At 58.6% G+C, this 14742-nt stretch overlaps 1 protein-coding gene across 1 annotated transcript in view; it reads right to left on the minus strand.

Moving 5' to 3' along the window:
- SLC12A7 (solute carrier family 12 (potassium/chloride transporter), member 7) overlaps positions 1–14036 on the minus strand; it is a 28406-nt gene extending 14370 nt beyond the window's left edge. Inside the window, exons 1-11 of the mRNA XM_015563116.1 lie at positions 13951–14036; positions 13318–13440; positions 9420–9566; positions 8108–8162; positions 6217–6347; positions 5690–5931; positions 4700–4911; positions 3325–3492; positions 1640–1738; positions 969–1026; positions 218–392 (exon numbers count right to left, since the gene is read on the minus strand). Coding sequence (XP_015418602.1) covers positions 218–392; positions 969–1026; positions 1640–1738; positions 3325–3492; positions 4700–4911; positions 5690–5931; positions 6217–6347; positions 8108–8162; positions 9420–9566; positions 13318–13440; positions 13951–13998 — 1458 coding nt within the window. The 5' untranslated portion in view covers positions 13999–14036. The remainder of the gene's footprint in view (positions 1–217; positions 393–968; positions 1027–1639; positions 1739–3324; positions 3493–4699; positions 4912–5689; positions 5932–6216; positions 6348–8107; positions 8163–9419; positions 9567–13317; positions 13441–13950) is intronic.
- Between the last annotated feature and the right edge of the window lie 706 nt (positions 14037–14742).

The raw sequence follows: 14742 nt of genomic DNA on the forward strand, positions 1-14742 counted from the left end.
GGGGCTGCCTCTGTTCCCAGCACCCGTGCCCTCAGCCCAGTGACCATCTGGGGAGGGGGCTGCCAGCTGGAGGTGGGGACAGGGGCCCTTCCCACCACCTTTAACCGTAAAGGCTGTGCTCTGGGGCAGAACCTCAGGCACAGGAACCTCCAGACATGCTCCTTCCCAAGGGTCCTGCTCTCGGAAGGGAGCCCCCAACCTGCGGGCAGCCGCTCACCTGGAGGAAGGGGATGATGCCGTCTCGGGCGATGGCCTGCAGCAGGCGCGGTGCCCCTGTCAGGCTCTGCAGGCCGGCGCCGCAGGTGGAGAAGAAGGAGCCGATGACGATGACCCAGGGCGAGGGCCAGGCCAGCATGCCAATGACCAGGTTCCCCTGCAGGGCTTCCCCGAACCTGTGGGAGGGGTGGACGGGGTGCATGTTGAAAACATGAGCTGAAGATTAAACATTTTCCCAGCTGCTGAGTGGGCAAAACGGCACTCCCCCCAAGTAAATGCACGGGCCCTGCTCCCCGAGGGCCCCCCAGGAAGCCATGGCCGGCCCATCCAGGGTCCATGAGGCCACTGTCACTCTTGCAAGTGACAGACAGTGGTACGGCCTCACTATCAGGGACCTGCAGCCCTCACACCCGAGGGGCGGATGGACACGCAGATACCAGAAAGCAGGTTGGTGGGCAACAGCTTGGGGCACTGGCTGCTCTTCCACTGAGTGGTGGTAGGGCCAGTGGGGTTCCCCATGCCTCTCCCAGGATCCCCTGCACCCCCAGTTCTGTCAGGTCTGAGGTGACTGTGGTCTCTCAGCAGGAGCAGGATGGAGGCATCAGACCAAACAGAATCTCAACAAAGGGACCATGGGGGCCCACTGCTCTACACAAGCAGTGTGAAGTCCTGAGTGATCTCCATTTCACAGCTAAAGAAAACCGACTCTGTCCCCAGAAGTTTCTAGAAATTGCACATAAAAACCAACATACTTATCTCGCAAGATCACGCCTTCGATGCAGGCCCCAAAAAGCATGATGCAGGAGAGGTCTATGGCTCATGTCAAGGAAGCAGTGGACACCACGTGCTGGCAGCAGGGCCCTGGTCGCCGACGGGCCTGGAGCCACCTGTGCCTGCCCACCCACTCTGGGCACCGCCATGTCCCTGTGGCCCTCGGGCACCTTCCTCACTGCTGAGCTCTGGCTCCAGGGAACGGGGCCTCCGGTCAGGGAGGACGTGCAGGCCTGCCGTGTGACCACTGCAGGGACCCTGGCTCGCTTAGAAGGGACACACTGCCATGAGAAGAAAGGCTCCGCTGGCAGCTCCGTGACACAGAGGGTAAAACTGACTAGAGCACATGTGTGTGACCATCACGTGGTACACACGCAGATACGTGTTACTAACATCTGCGGTATACTGCATGTGGTAACATGGCTACTGTCTTAGTTTACACGCAAAGTCACATTCCGTAACCGACTGTGGAGGTGGTGGCAGATATTGTGTCTTATTTTCTCGCGTCATATCGGCCCCTCTCTGAGGCCCCTCTCTACAGAACTCGCCTAAGCCAGAGCAGCTCACCCAAGCTGCGGATGGCACAGCAGCGAGCTGTGGAGGTCGTGACAGACAGCACCTGCGCCCCCCACCTTTACCCCTTTAAGGATACAAATGAAAGATGTGGTCACAATGGCCATGATGGTCCCTGTGGGGATCGACTTCTGGGCGTCCCTGAGGTCCCCCGATCGGTTCGAGCCTGCCATGATGCCTGCAGAGACAGACAGGCAGGCAGAGCTTCAGGATGACGCAGCCGGGGCCTCAGCTGCAGAGACGTGAGCTGAAGACCACCCCGGCGTGGGGCCACTGTCCCCAGGCGAGGCCTCCAAGAGCACAGCCCAGACATCACTGTGTGGATGTGGGACAGCTGCTGTGGGCACCTAGGAAAAGGCTCCAAGTGTCCCCCACACTTTCCACAGGGACAGCGAGTCCCACCATGAACCAAGTCATAGTCAAGACCAGGGCAAGGCTCAACCCAGACACTTGCCGTTGACACCAAAGCCAGAGGCAGCCTCTGGGTGCACCTGGCTCCAACCTCACTTCCCGCTAAGACTGGGTTAATCCAGGTGGCTGGGGTCAGAAACTCCCGGGACAATGATGCTAAATGCTCACGGAGCCAGATCTGAATCAAGCATTATAAGGTGACCCTACAGTTAACTCGAGGCCTCCTCACATTGACTCCACTCGGGGTTGTCCTGCTACTCTGCACATGGGTGTGTCACTGCCTACGCCCTTGAGGCTCGCTCACTCCATTTGGCACATAGAGTAAAATGGCTCCAACTGGGCTCAAAGAAATGCCAACCACTGGCAGGTTTGTTGAGCGCCTCATGAGCGTATTCTAGGAGTGACCTGAAGTGACAACGAGCTTAGAGAGGCAGCGCTGGGTGGGTGGCTGGTGCAGAGCCCACAGACAGGTGCCACCAGGCTCTGGAAACACCGACACCCACAGAGGCTGTTCCCACGCTCTCCACCCACCAGATCTGCTGCCATCCCAGAACACGTCCATCCTATACTGACAGATTGCGGGGGGGGAAAGGGGGAGGGGTACAGGACAAAGACCTCCAGGGGCCAGATCCACACCCCACTCACTCACCAAAGTGAGTCCATAATCCCACCTTTAAGGGGAGACTAAAAAGAAGCACCCCTACTACCTATAAACCCCACGGTTAGTCCGAGCGGAGATGAGTACAGAGGGGCAGGGGAGCGGCCCCTGGCAGGCCAGCCTCCCAGAGAGTGGACAGGCTTGCAGTGGGGGCCAGGAGCCAACCTGGACAGGAACCAGAGGGACAGACACACCACAGCTACAGGTGTGTCAGGCATCTGCTCTGTGGGGGTCAGGATGGGGGTGTTCTGGTGGGAGGTGGTCTCCAGGAGCAGTGTGTGTATGCACACATACATGTGCATATGTACATGTCTGTCACCAAGATGAGGGATGTTCACACACTGAGGGCCCCCCCAGAGGCCAGCTGGCTCTTGTAAGGACCAGGATGGCTGCAGTACTGGCCACTAACAGCTCTCCGTGCTCATTCCTAGGCGCCACCTAATCGTGCACCGGATGTCTCAGCAAGGCCATGCCACAGTCACAGTTACTTCTAACAATGGCCGCTCAGGAGCGCGCGGGACAAAGCTGCCTGAAACCACACGCTTCCTGCGCTCCCCACTCAGAACAGACGGGGAGCAGACTGCAACTCCTCTCTTGAGCCAAACAGGAAAGAAAACGGGGCGGGGGGACGGGGTTGGCTACATTAGAGCTGAGGGAAGAGCCGGCCTGGCCCGCTGGAGTGCCCGTGGCCTCACCGGTCACGGAGGGAAAGTAGATGCCGACCAGCATGGTGAAATAGGTCATGATGTCGGTGAACACGTAGGGCAGCTTGCTGCTTCTGCTCTCCTCTGGCACCGCTACGGAGGGCGTGCCCTGCTTCTCCACAAACATGCCTTTGTCCGTGTACACACTCCACAGGTTATCTGTGGGGGGAAAGGACGGGTCACAGGACTTTGGAACCTCCCACCAGGGCTCCCACCGTCGGGAGGCCCAGCAGATGCGACTGGCATGTTCAAACTTCACATGAGGCATCAAACTCAGAACCGGAGCTCTGAGGGCTGTTCACTAATCACTGAATGAACGATTCCGGTCCCACAGTCACATTTGCAGAAGATTTCACTTGAACAAGTGTGTCCCTGACACACTGTCTTGGGCTCTGGGGGGAGGTCTCCAAGTGGAGGGTCGGACAGCAATCCCCTCACACAGGTCGCCTCACTGATGAAGGACCCCTCAGGGGCAGTGATGGCCCTAGCCCCACACACAATTAAGGTGTCACCTTGGGCCCACCTCCTACCTGTGCAAATGCACCCTGAGCAGATCCCAGCTGGCTGGGCTATAGCCTGTAGGACCCCTCTCCAAACAGACCCCCTTTTCCTCCAAAACCCCCTGAAGGGTCCCTGTTGCAGAGCCCATCCCCTTAGGGACCCCTCTCCCGACATGGATCCTGTCCTCCCACAGAGACACCCAACCCCGTAGGTCTCTATGCCTCACTCGCACCTTCCACAGGTCCCTGCTCCACCCCTACCCTCCTGTGTGACCTGTGACGGCTGCCCCTCCAAGGATCTTGCTCTGCCGGAACCCAGAATTCGGGTCTGGGCCACTAGCCAGGGGCCTCTGAGCATCAGGATCCCAGGCTGAGGGATGTGTGGGCGTGTGCAGCCCTGACCCATCTCAACGCAGTACAGCCCCCGCCTCCCCCCAACACCCACTGTCATCACAGCCTCAGAGGGACCCCTGATACCCATCTTCCTCGGGGCGGACAGCTAGGGACCCAGTGATCACGGCCTCAGGATTATTCCACTTCCTCTCCCATAAAAAGTCAGGCCTCTCTCCTGGTATGGGGGAGAGGGGGGCAGCCCAATTTCTCATCACAGAGGAACTCGGAGACAGGAAAAACCAGTCCCCACCGGTTAATTACTGCCCTTATTAACAGAGCTGCTATGAAATCCTAAAGCAAAAGGACCCACTTGGAGTCCCTGACCTGTTGGCCTCCACAAGCGGCTGCATCTATGGCCCTGGCAGATCAGCATCGAGGAAGGGGTGGCACAACCAGGGACCGGGCAGCAGCACCGGCTCCCAGGGACTGGGCTTTGGACAACTCAGCCCCACCGAGATCCACGGGGCACTCACCCAGGAAGACGCCGCTGGCCACGCCGGGGATCCCCTGAATCTCCGTGAGGTTGTTCTGGGCAAAGTACTCGTCGCAGATGGCGCTGGGCATGGAGTTGTTGCAGAAGAGGCCCCAGAGCGCGGTGGTCACCGTGCCGTTGTTGGTGGTGAGGACTTTGGCACAGATGTCAAAGTTGCGCCTCGATAACGTGCGGTTCCCGAGCAGACAAACCCTGGAGCGGGAGTGGGGGCGTGAGGGGTCGTGCGGGGCCTGAAATGACTCCCACCACTTTCTTCAGTGACGGTGGAGGTTTGCGGGGGGCCCTGCTAGTAGCTGCTGACACTCCCCGTTTAGCATGATGAGAACATTGGCATGAGCTGCTGGAAATCAGTGTTTAAGCAGGAGTCCAGTTCTCACGCAGCGTGGGGCTGAGGGGCGGTCTGTCCTGGAGTGAATGGGACTATTCCCACCCAGGTGGCTCCCTCCACATGGAGACAGCAAAGTGCAGGGGCCAGGAGAGGGTTGGTACCAGCCCCCTCCCAGCCCCCACCACCCAGGCAGTGGGCAACCTGCTGCCTGAGCACCAGCTCACTCACTCGCTCTGTGATCTAGGGCCACTTCCTTGTGACTTAGTGTCCTCATTCAAAAGGGGGACAAGGGAAGAACCCACTTGAGGGTTTTCATGAGGACTAGGGGAGCAGGCCACAGCCAGGAGGAGATCAGTTTGCCTGCTGTCCTCAGGGACGCCGGCCAACCTATACGCCCTTGGTCCTTCGCCAAACCTCCCATCCTGGTCTTGCAGGTAGCTGCTACAAAAGCAGCCCGACTGCTCATCCCCGATGCCAGGGGAAGAAGGTAAGACTGCCAGACAGACAGCACCACCACCCCGGGGCCCCGCCGTCATGCCATGAATTACAAACCAATTACAAACCAGGAAACACTGCATCCTTACAGGCCTAGCCCAAGCAAGGACCGAGGACAAGGACCCCGGACAGAAGACTGGGACTCACGGGATGTCCGGCGGGTCGAAGGCGGTCTTGATGACGCCGGCGTAGATGGCAAGGATGGACAGCACCACACAGGCCAGGAACACCAGGGCCAGTTTGTTGACGTACTTGACGCCCACAAAGACCACCATGGCCATGAGGGCCAGGGTGCACGTCCCATACACTCGCATGTTGTGCAGCATGGCCACAGCCTCGCCGTCCGGCGACTGGGCGTGGATGATGGATGCGCCAGGGGAGATGTAGGTCTGTGGGGATAAGGCAGGTCAGGAAAGGCAGCCTATCCATCCCTGCCTAGAAGATGGCCACATGGGGAGAGGGACGGGGCCAGGCACGACCTTCTGAAGGGCCCTTCTCTGGGGGGGCTTAGCTCTGGCCCCCTCCTTCCCCAAGGGCCCCCACACCACCAGGATGCATCTACAAGGGACCCTCGGGTACATAAGGAACAAAAGCTGAGAAGAAAGGCCTGCCAGAAGCTCTGCCCTTGGGGTCGGTGCCAGGCAAGGGGAACCAGCCTCAAACAAAGCACTTACCAGAAAAATCTCAATGGTCCCCAAAATATACATGGCCCCTGCAAAGGTCGTGCCCAGATAGAAGCAGAGGCCCACGGCTCCCCCAAACTCTGGCCCCAGGGCCCGCGATATCATGTAGTACGAGCCACCAGCTGCAAAAAACACCAAACAGGAAATGGGGTTAAGGACCCACCGGGTACCGTGAATGTGGACTTCACAGAACAGACAGCGGCTCTGGCAGTTGTGACCAAACAGGTCCTGGGGGAAATCAGCCAAAAGCAGGGGGCAGAGCCCGTAAGTCTGCACATTTTGATGTAAAACCAACACTTCCATCCTCTTAGCTTCTGCCCCAAAAGGCCTGAGAACCCAGGGCTGCTTAAGCTTCACTTCTGTATCACTTCCAGCATGCAGCTGAAACCCATGCCCCACAGATCGGTCCCTGGCCATTCCGCCGGACAGCGAGTTCCCCCCCAGACACGACCGGGAGACCATGGGTGACTCTGGAGAGCCTGAAGGACCCTTCAGGGCATGCCCTTCTCTCTGAAAAGCAAACCTAAATGCCGATCTGCCACTAGAATCATCTCTCCACGTGAGCGGGTCACACCTCCTTCTCAGCACTGAATGCTGGTGCCTCCTCCCAGCTGGATGTCAAGCGAAGGGAGATTGGTCCCCATGCCTAGCCGGTAAGCCCATCGGGACTCATGCTCCATGGCCAGGGGGGGACGGCCAGCAGGAGGATGGCCAGCGGGATTACGGCCTCTACACAGCTGCTGCTCCTTGTGAAGCCTGGGAAGTTCTGGGGGAGGGGCCACTATTCAAGGACTTGGGGTGCAAAACATGCTGGACCTCACTTATAGACACAGGCTGCACGAGCTGCAGGGGCACAAGGTGGCATCGTTTCAGTTCCTTGAATCCAGGCGCCAAATAAACTAGAGGCATCTGTGCCTGCACCTTTGCTTCTGAGAGCAACACGACCTCAGGTACAAACTGGGCGCAGCACTGGCCCCCCTGCCTCCCCTTCTCTGCTGAGCTCACTGCCCTGTGGGCACTGCCTCCTAAGGATGGGAGCTACGCTGCAAAGCGGGGGGGAAACAAACAGCCATGATTTCAGGGCTCAAACACCAGTGAACCCTGCAGTCTAGAGCCCCGCCTTCCCGCCCCCAGCCCCCATCACCCAGGCAGCCCCTCCCTTCTTCCTACCCTTCATCAGACAGCTTCAGAGGCAACAAATGAAGCCTGTGGCACGTTAGTTTTGTTGGTTTAAAAAGAGAATGATCGTTTGTGGGGATTAAACTTCAAAAGGGATACAGCTGGTCATAAATGCCAGCCTCTTGTCCAGACAGCAAAGGCATGTTTGAGAAGAAAAAATCTTGGGGGTATTGATGGTTCCCGCTCTGAGGAGAATCTCAATGGCACAGCAGCCTCAAGCACTCGTATAACAGGCCCCTACCCTGGTCTTAGCAATGCCCATGCCCTCAGGGGAGGCAGGGGAAGAGGCCCCGGGACACCAGGGGCGCTAGCCCTGGAGAGTCCCCGTGCAGGTGAGAGGCAAGAGCTGGGTGAGCATCACTGCCCAAAGGCCAGGTCACGCCGACAGAGCCTCTGGAAGGGCCTGGCCAGGCTGAGGACGCGCCCCTCCCACCCACCCGACCCCTCTACACAGGGAGATCTCTGTGCTCAGACATGAATGACCGGCAGCAACCTCCAGGTGGTAAGGGCATGTCCACACTAGGCCTTTGGGGACCGGGCCCCACTTCCTGCCTCACCTTCAGCCTTGGGTGAAGGGCTAATGTCAAGGTCATCGCTAAAATGAAAGTGGAGCATGCACGGAGCCCAGGCAGGGCTCAGCTCAGTTCCTGCTCACAAAAGGAAGGCTTCGTTTCAGACCACCCAGCCTCCAGCACCCCCTTACCTGGGACCACGCCATTGGTGGCAATCGCACTCATGGAGATGGCGGTGAGCATCGTCTGCAGAAAGACAGGTGACCCTTTTAGAAGAGCACTTCTGAGGGCCGCCCAGCAGCAGGCCTGGGCCAGAGCCCAGCAGGCCCAGCTCCGGCTGCCGAGTAACCAGCAGGCAGAGTTTCAGACAGAACTGCAGCCCCAGCCCCACGTTCTCTCCCACTGAACTCCCAAAACTGAGCTCCCACAGGCTGCCCAGAAAGCACTCGACTCAGGACCCCGTCCAGCACTGAAGGGCAGCTTCTCCCTGGGTGCCCACGTCCCAAGGGGTACAATGGGGTACAAGGTGCCCATCTTCTCAGGAAGCAGCCACACCCATGGGTTGGGGAGTAACTATTTTAGAACCTAAGGACCAGAAGGAACAGCCTGGGAAGTGAAGGCCCCGGTGACCACAGTGCCCGGGTTCCTGCTGGGCCGTGTCTGCCACCTGAGCAAGGCCCCACCCCACTCTCCTGCTTGGTATCCTTTCCTGTGTGTGCCTAGCAGCACTCCAGACTTTCCGACTCTTGAACGTAAAGAACATGCTGTGACCCAGGGAGAATGCAGTGAGGCTGGGTGACCACACCACAGCTCTGGGAAGCCCAGGGCAGCAGGGAAAGTGGCCTGAGAGGGGCCTGTGGACGCCCACTCATCTGCATGGTTTGAATTCTTTAGACAGCCGTCTCCAGGTGACACGGGGTAACACCACAGCTTAATCACCCTCTTAACAATAAAGGAAGCAGGAAAACTCAGGGCCGGGAGGAGGCACTGAGGAGCATCCAGAGATTAAAGCAGATGCAACTATCGGTGGCAAGAAGAGACTGTGTCCCTAACGGACAGGGACACAGGTGTGGAGGCCAAGTGGCAGGCCTCACATGCTGGGGTCGGGGCTCAGCAAGTTACCAGCACGTGTCCCTTCCTATAAACGGGATCCCTGAAAATGTGCAGATGGTCCAACTGGAAGGGGACCAGGTCGAAGGGCAGGACTCTCGTGCGTGGTGACAGTGCCTGGCGAAAACCCTCGGTTGCTGCGTTGCCCCTGTATTTCTGCAGGAGCAACTACGTAAGACTCCCTGGGGCTGTTGGACAGCCTGGTCACAGCCCCCAGGCCACACACAGTGATCACACCAGCACTGGTGAGGAGGCTGCCCAGGGACAGAATCCATGCAGTCAACCTCGGAGAGAGAGCAGTGGACCGGGGAGAGCCCACATTTGTCCACATGGTCAGGTCCCTGGAGTCCAGCGGCCACTGCCCCAAACCCAGGAACAGCCTCGGCCACTCACGCAGGTGCAGCACATGAACACGATGAGGAAGGACTCCAGGACGCCGGCCACGCCCACAATCCACGTCAGGCGCAGGAAGAGGATCACGCCGAGGATGTTCTGCAGGCAGGGCAGGTAGACGCCGATGAAGGTGCCCATGCCTGGGTTCTGAGAGAGAGAACAGTGGTTCCGGGGGGCCAACCTCAGCACCTTCCCCGGGGACCCCTCCTCTGGGAGCCCTGGCTACACCCTCGGGCCCAGAGAGGTCCCAGGAACACAAGAAAAGGAACCGGTGAGGGCGGAAGCTTCAGCTGCCCGGACATGGGAGCACTGATGGCTGGGGGGACATGGGACAAGATGGCTGAGGGGAACCACACCCCAGAATGAATGGAAGCTCCAGGAGATTCCAGAGCAGGACCCTGGCTGCCTGGGAGCAGGGTGGTCTTCTGAAAGAGACCAGAGCCACATCATCGCCAGGCAGCTGAGCGGGGAGCAGCCGGCTGGGCCTCCCTCCTCTGTGAGCGGAATGACAGGACGGTGGGAAAGTTTGGGAAAAGATGGGAGCAAGAGGCTCCAGGCTCTGTGCATCACGACCGCAGCTCTGGGTTCCAGACCCTCAGGAGACCACAATATGAGGAGAAGTGAGGGCCACGGAGGATGAGACGGTACTGCTCCCTAAAACCAGAGAAGGAGCAAGGACACCAACTCCAGGCAGGTATCAGCAATGACTCAACCCACATGGAGGAAGAGATCGGGGCACCATCAAACCAGCTCAGAGAACTGGCCACCTGGGCACCCTCTTTCCCCCACGCCCACAACCGCAGATACAGAAATAGGGCAGGGACACAGGTAGCTGCGGCACGGACGGTGCTGGGAGGCGCCTGGCAGAAACGTCTGCTCTGATCCCGGAAAGACTATGGGATGAGCAGACTGGCCCAGAGAACAGGGTGGCGACATGGCCAGGAGCCTGCCAGTCGGCCACACACACACACCACAGAGGACAGATAAGGCCCTCCTGGTCTGTGACCTGGGATGACAGCCAGTGTGACCACACAGTCAGGCAACACATCTGTGATCTCGGGACATGTGGGTGCAAAGACAAACTGCTGTTTCATGGAGAAAATATCCTGAATTAAAAAGAAAACCAGCATACACCTGAGCAGCTTTCCTGTGAGTGATAAGGCTGGTGGGAAACAAGGACACAGCCCAGCTCTTGTGGCAGCTCAGAGAGGGGCTGCCGCCCAGGGACACAGCCCAGCCCCAGGGAGGTGGCTGGAGGGCAAACGCCTGAGGAGAAGGGGCTGAACCCCCATTCAAGGAAGCAGATGGGCTCCTCGGGTGAAAATGGAGCTGCCGACAGACAGGAACACCTGCCACTAAGTGCAGGCCGCCCACAGAGCTCCCAGATGCTAGGGCCCTGGGGAGAATGAGCTGAGAGCAGCCGGGGAGTGGGGGCCAGGGTCTGAAAGCCCGTCCTGACTCCTTGAACATCTGGCCTGAGCTCCAGCTCCTGGCCAGCGCACCCCTCCCAAGCCGCCCACCCACGGGATAACTGTGCTTTTTGTGTAAATAAAAGGATTTACGTGTCTTACACACAGGGTGGGCGTATCTCAACTGTATAAAAATGAGAATGGAAATGCAGTGACAACCACCCTGGACAAACTGCCAGCTTCTATTTTATAATCTCAGTGAACATATGAAGAGATCAATAAACCACCACAGGAGGCTAAGCAAACCCTGCAGCCAGAGCAGCTGGACTCCAGGCCTCATGTGGGCCCCGCCTGCCCGGAGCCAGTTCTGTGCCCAGCGGCTGACATGGTACTGAGTCACCCTGGAAGGGCACAGCGGCCTTCAGTTCTCTCATAAAAGGCAGCTTTGAAGGATCACCCAACTGGCTCCGAGGCCCTGGAGAGGAAGCCTTGGGGGAACACACACCCATCTCTGGGAACAAGCTCCTATGTCAGGTTGGTCAGAGGGACAATAAGGGGCAGCCCCCACCTCCCTTCCCAGGGGACCTACCTACACTCAGTCCTAAGCAGGGCGACTAGATTCATCCCAACTGAAACCTGCCCACCTGGCTACACAGTCCTGCTGAGGGTCACGGGGTGGCCGTCCCTCCTGTGACTGAAACCAAATCCTGTTCTAGATCCCAACCTGGCAGTGGGTGCATACCACGGACTTATTCAGATTCACCAGGCTGAACATGAGATCACATCTCAATAAAACCTTAACAAGGGGTCTGGCTGCACTCTGTCTGTGCCAGGAGGACATCTGCGACCCAAGGCTGCACCACGCGGCCTAAAAGGAGCTGCAGCGCAGGCGGAGGCCCAGCTGGTGCCCAGCTGAGACTGAGGGTCGGTTACAGCAACATTCAGACCCAGGTCTCTGCGGAGAGCATGTTTCCCCGAGCAGACAGACAGCTCCCTGAAACACCAGCTCCAGCAGACAGACAGACGTGTGCCGTGTACTCGGACAGCCGGGCTCCTGCAGTGGAGCCACAGGCAGTGCCCAGGGCATTCAGGCGAAGCTATAACCTTCCACATAGCATCACCTGGGGTCGGCGTTCCCTGTCCCTTGCCTTGGGGGAGGGGGGTGGCTCCATGAACAGCCAAGGTGGCCACAGGCTCCCAAGGAGCCAGGAAAATCACGGCAGGAGGACCAGGAAAGGTGCATCCAGACACACCTCTGCTGCCGAGGCCACTGCCCTCCGCCGAGGAAGGTCAGCAGGGCTGGACACACAGGCCACGCCTCATGTCCCATGCTCCCCGTCTACTCCTTGCATCCTGAACAAGCAGCTCTTCTGGGACACAAGGAGCCAATGCCCTGAGTGTCAGGAAACGCGAGTTAATCCTGCTGGGTTTACAGTCCGAGGGCAGAGGGAAGAGGCCTTGGCTTGGGGCCCAAGGGGACCAAGGTCAGGCCAGACACAGGCACAGAGAGGCACTTGGAGGGGGAGTGAGCGAGGCCGTGTGGACACTGGCTCCCGGCACCTCCGCCCCAGCACTGGCCCAATGGGCAGGTGGACACCGGGTGGGGAAGAGATGGGCAGAAAGGCAGCCGCTGAGCCCGCTCCCACTCTGTCCCAGCTCAGCACTGTGGGGTCACCCAGCCGGCAGAACACTGCAGAAAGTGCCAGACAGCCTTCTGTCCTGTTCGACAGGGCACTGGGCCATTCACAAGCCCCTCCCTTCAGGACTCAGCGTCCTTCCCATAGTATTCTCAGAGCCAATAGGGGTTGGGGGAGGGGGGGGAGAATCACCATTTAAAATAGAGAAAAGCCAATTTCCACCCTTGTGCGATCCACCTACAGGAAAAGTGAACAGAAGGGAACTATTGCCAAGACTTGGGAAACGCCCTTTCTGTTAGTTTGAAGGCAGGAAGAGAGATGGCTAGTCAAGACCGCTGGAAGCTGCAGCCTGCACTGCGGGGACGCCTCTGGTGGTTACACTATTTCTAATTTTTAGTTTGCATCTTTGATTTTAAAGTAACACATACTTATTGCAAGAGAATTTAAAAAGTAAGGGAAGTGAGAAGAAACGAGTAATCATTCGTCATTCTCCCACAGAAAGACCCTCAATTGTGGCCTCATCTGCACCCATATACTAGTGAACATCGTCCTAAGCAGTGAGAACTGCGTTTGGCTGTTCTGTCCTGGAGCCACGCACAGCCCACCAGCCCCCAAGGGGTGTCTGCGTGGTTCCCAAGTGGACCTTACATTCTCCCCAAGAACCTCTTTCTGCACGAGTCCTCATGGCGGCAGCTCTGCTTATTTTTTAGGATAGATTCCTAGGAATATTCCCTAAGAAATAAAATTCCTAGGAAAACGGTAAGAGACCAACTGTCCCATCACTGAAAAACCAAGGGGAGGAGAGGAGGCCCTGAGGGGTCCTGGGAGGTCGGGGGGCACAGGGGCTGGTACCTTGACCTCGCGCCTCCGGCTGTCCTCGGCCTCCTCGTGCTCCACCACGCCTTGGCTCAGGTTGGTGTAGTTGGCCAGCTTGTTGAGGAGCGAGGACACCATGGGGTTACTGTCCATTTCCTCCTGTTTGGAACCAAGATATGAAATACGTCACCCAGATCCCAACATCAAACACTCCCAAACCGACCAGGTCAACCACAGCAGTGATCCTGCCGTGTGGACACTCCAGGGAGCCTATTTCCAGGGCCATCTGGAGCCCAGCTCCGCCCCTGGTCCTGAAGCCCACCAATCTAAAATGCGCCAGCCAGCCCCGGTCACAACGGGTCTGAAATCAGGGGTCAGGGGCCAGAGGTCAGGCTCCAGGACACGTTGAACAGGGCACCCACCAGCAAGGGAGATCAGGGTTTCCGAGATGGCCCAGGATTCAGCCTCTCTAAGGCCCTCACAGGGAGGTGTTGGCCAAGGGGGCACATAGTGTAAGGGCTGTGGGACGCGCGGCCACCAGCTCCCCCCAACACGGTGTCCGTCAGGCAGCCCAGCTCCTTAGTCCACTCTTAGACACGACCTCTTTACTTATCCAAGCTACAGCTACTATACTGACCCCTGCTTTTTGCAGGAGAAAGTGTAACTTACCTCAAAAAGTGCCATGTTCTTTCCTTCAAAGAAACTCTCTCGCTCCATGTCGCCATTGGGGCTGCTCTCTCTCGACTGTCCATCTCCTGCGGGGAAACAGCTCGGGTCAGTTCCAGGAGCCGATAAGTAGGAGGTGGAGGCAACAGGGAACCAGGGGAGCAGCAGGCCAGGGGCTGGGGGGCGGGGTTCCAGAGACAGATGGGAACCCACAGCTGAGCCGAGCCAAGCACAGGGCACTGTGGACAGAGTGGGCGCTGATGAGGGCACGGGGCTCTGCGCACCATGTGTGGCCAGTCTTCCTTCTCTGGGAACACAGACATGCAGGTGACCTGCCAACACCACACTCTGCCGGAGACCCCCACCCAGCGAGGCCTACGAGGGTCCCAGCCCCCTGCTCTGGCTGCTGAGAAGTGAGGCGCCAGGACGGGACAGTGACCGCGGCACCAGGATGCTGCCAGGCCAGGCGTCCTGTGTCTCCCTCAGCGCGGGTCCTCAGGGGCCCAGGGCAGGATCAGGCTGCCGTCCACCATGGAGGTGCGACGGGCCAGAGCCCGGGTGACCCTCAAACAATACAACCAACGAACCATGGAGCCACTCAGCAGCCAGGGAAAGTCCTTGGCAAACGGAGGGGAGCGAGGGTCCCATCCCAGCCAACCCGAAACCCAGGCAGGAAAGGCAGTGCAGGTGAATCAGACCCCTGTGTTCCCCCCAACACACACACACACACACACACACACACACACACACACACACCCAAGACCCCTGTCTCCCCCCCACACACACACACTGGTC

The sequence above is a fragment of the Myotis davidii genome, unplaced genomic scaffold (genome assembly GCF_000327345.1).
Source record: "Myotis davidii unplaced genomic scaffold, ASM32734v1 scaffold135, whole genome shotgun sequence".
NCBI classification, from domain to species: Eukaryota; Metazoa; Chordata; class Mammalia; order Chiroptera; family Vespertilionidae; genus Myotis; species Myotis davidii.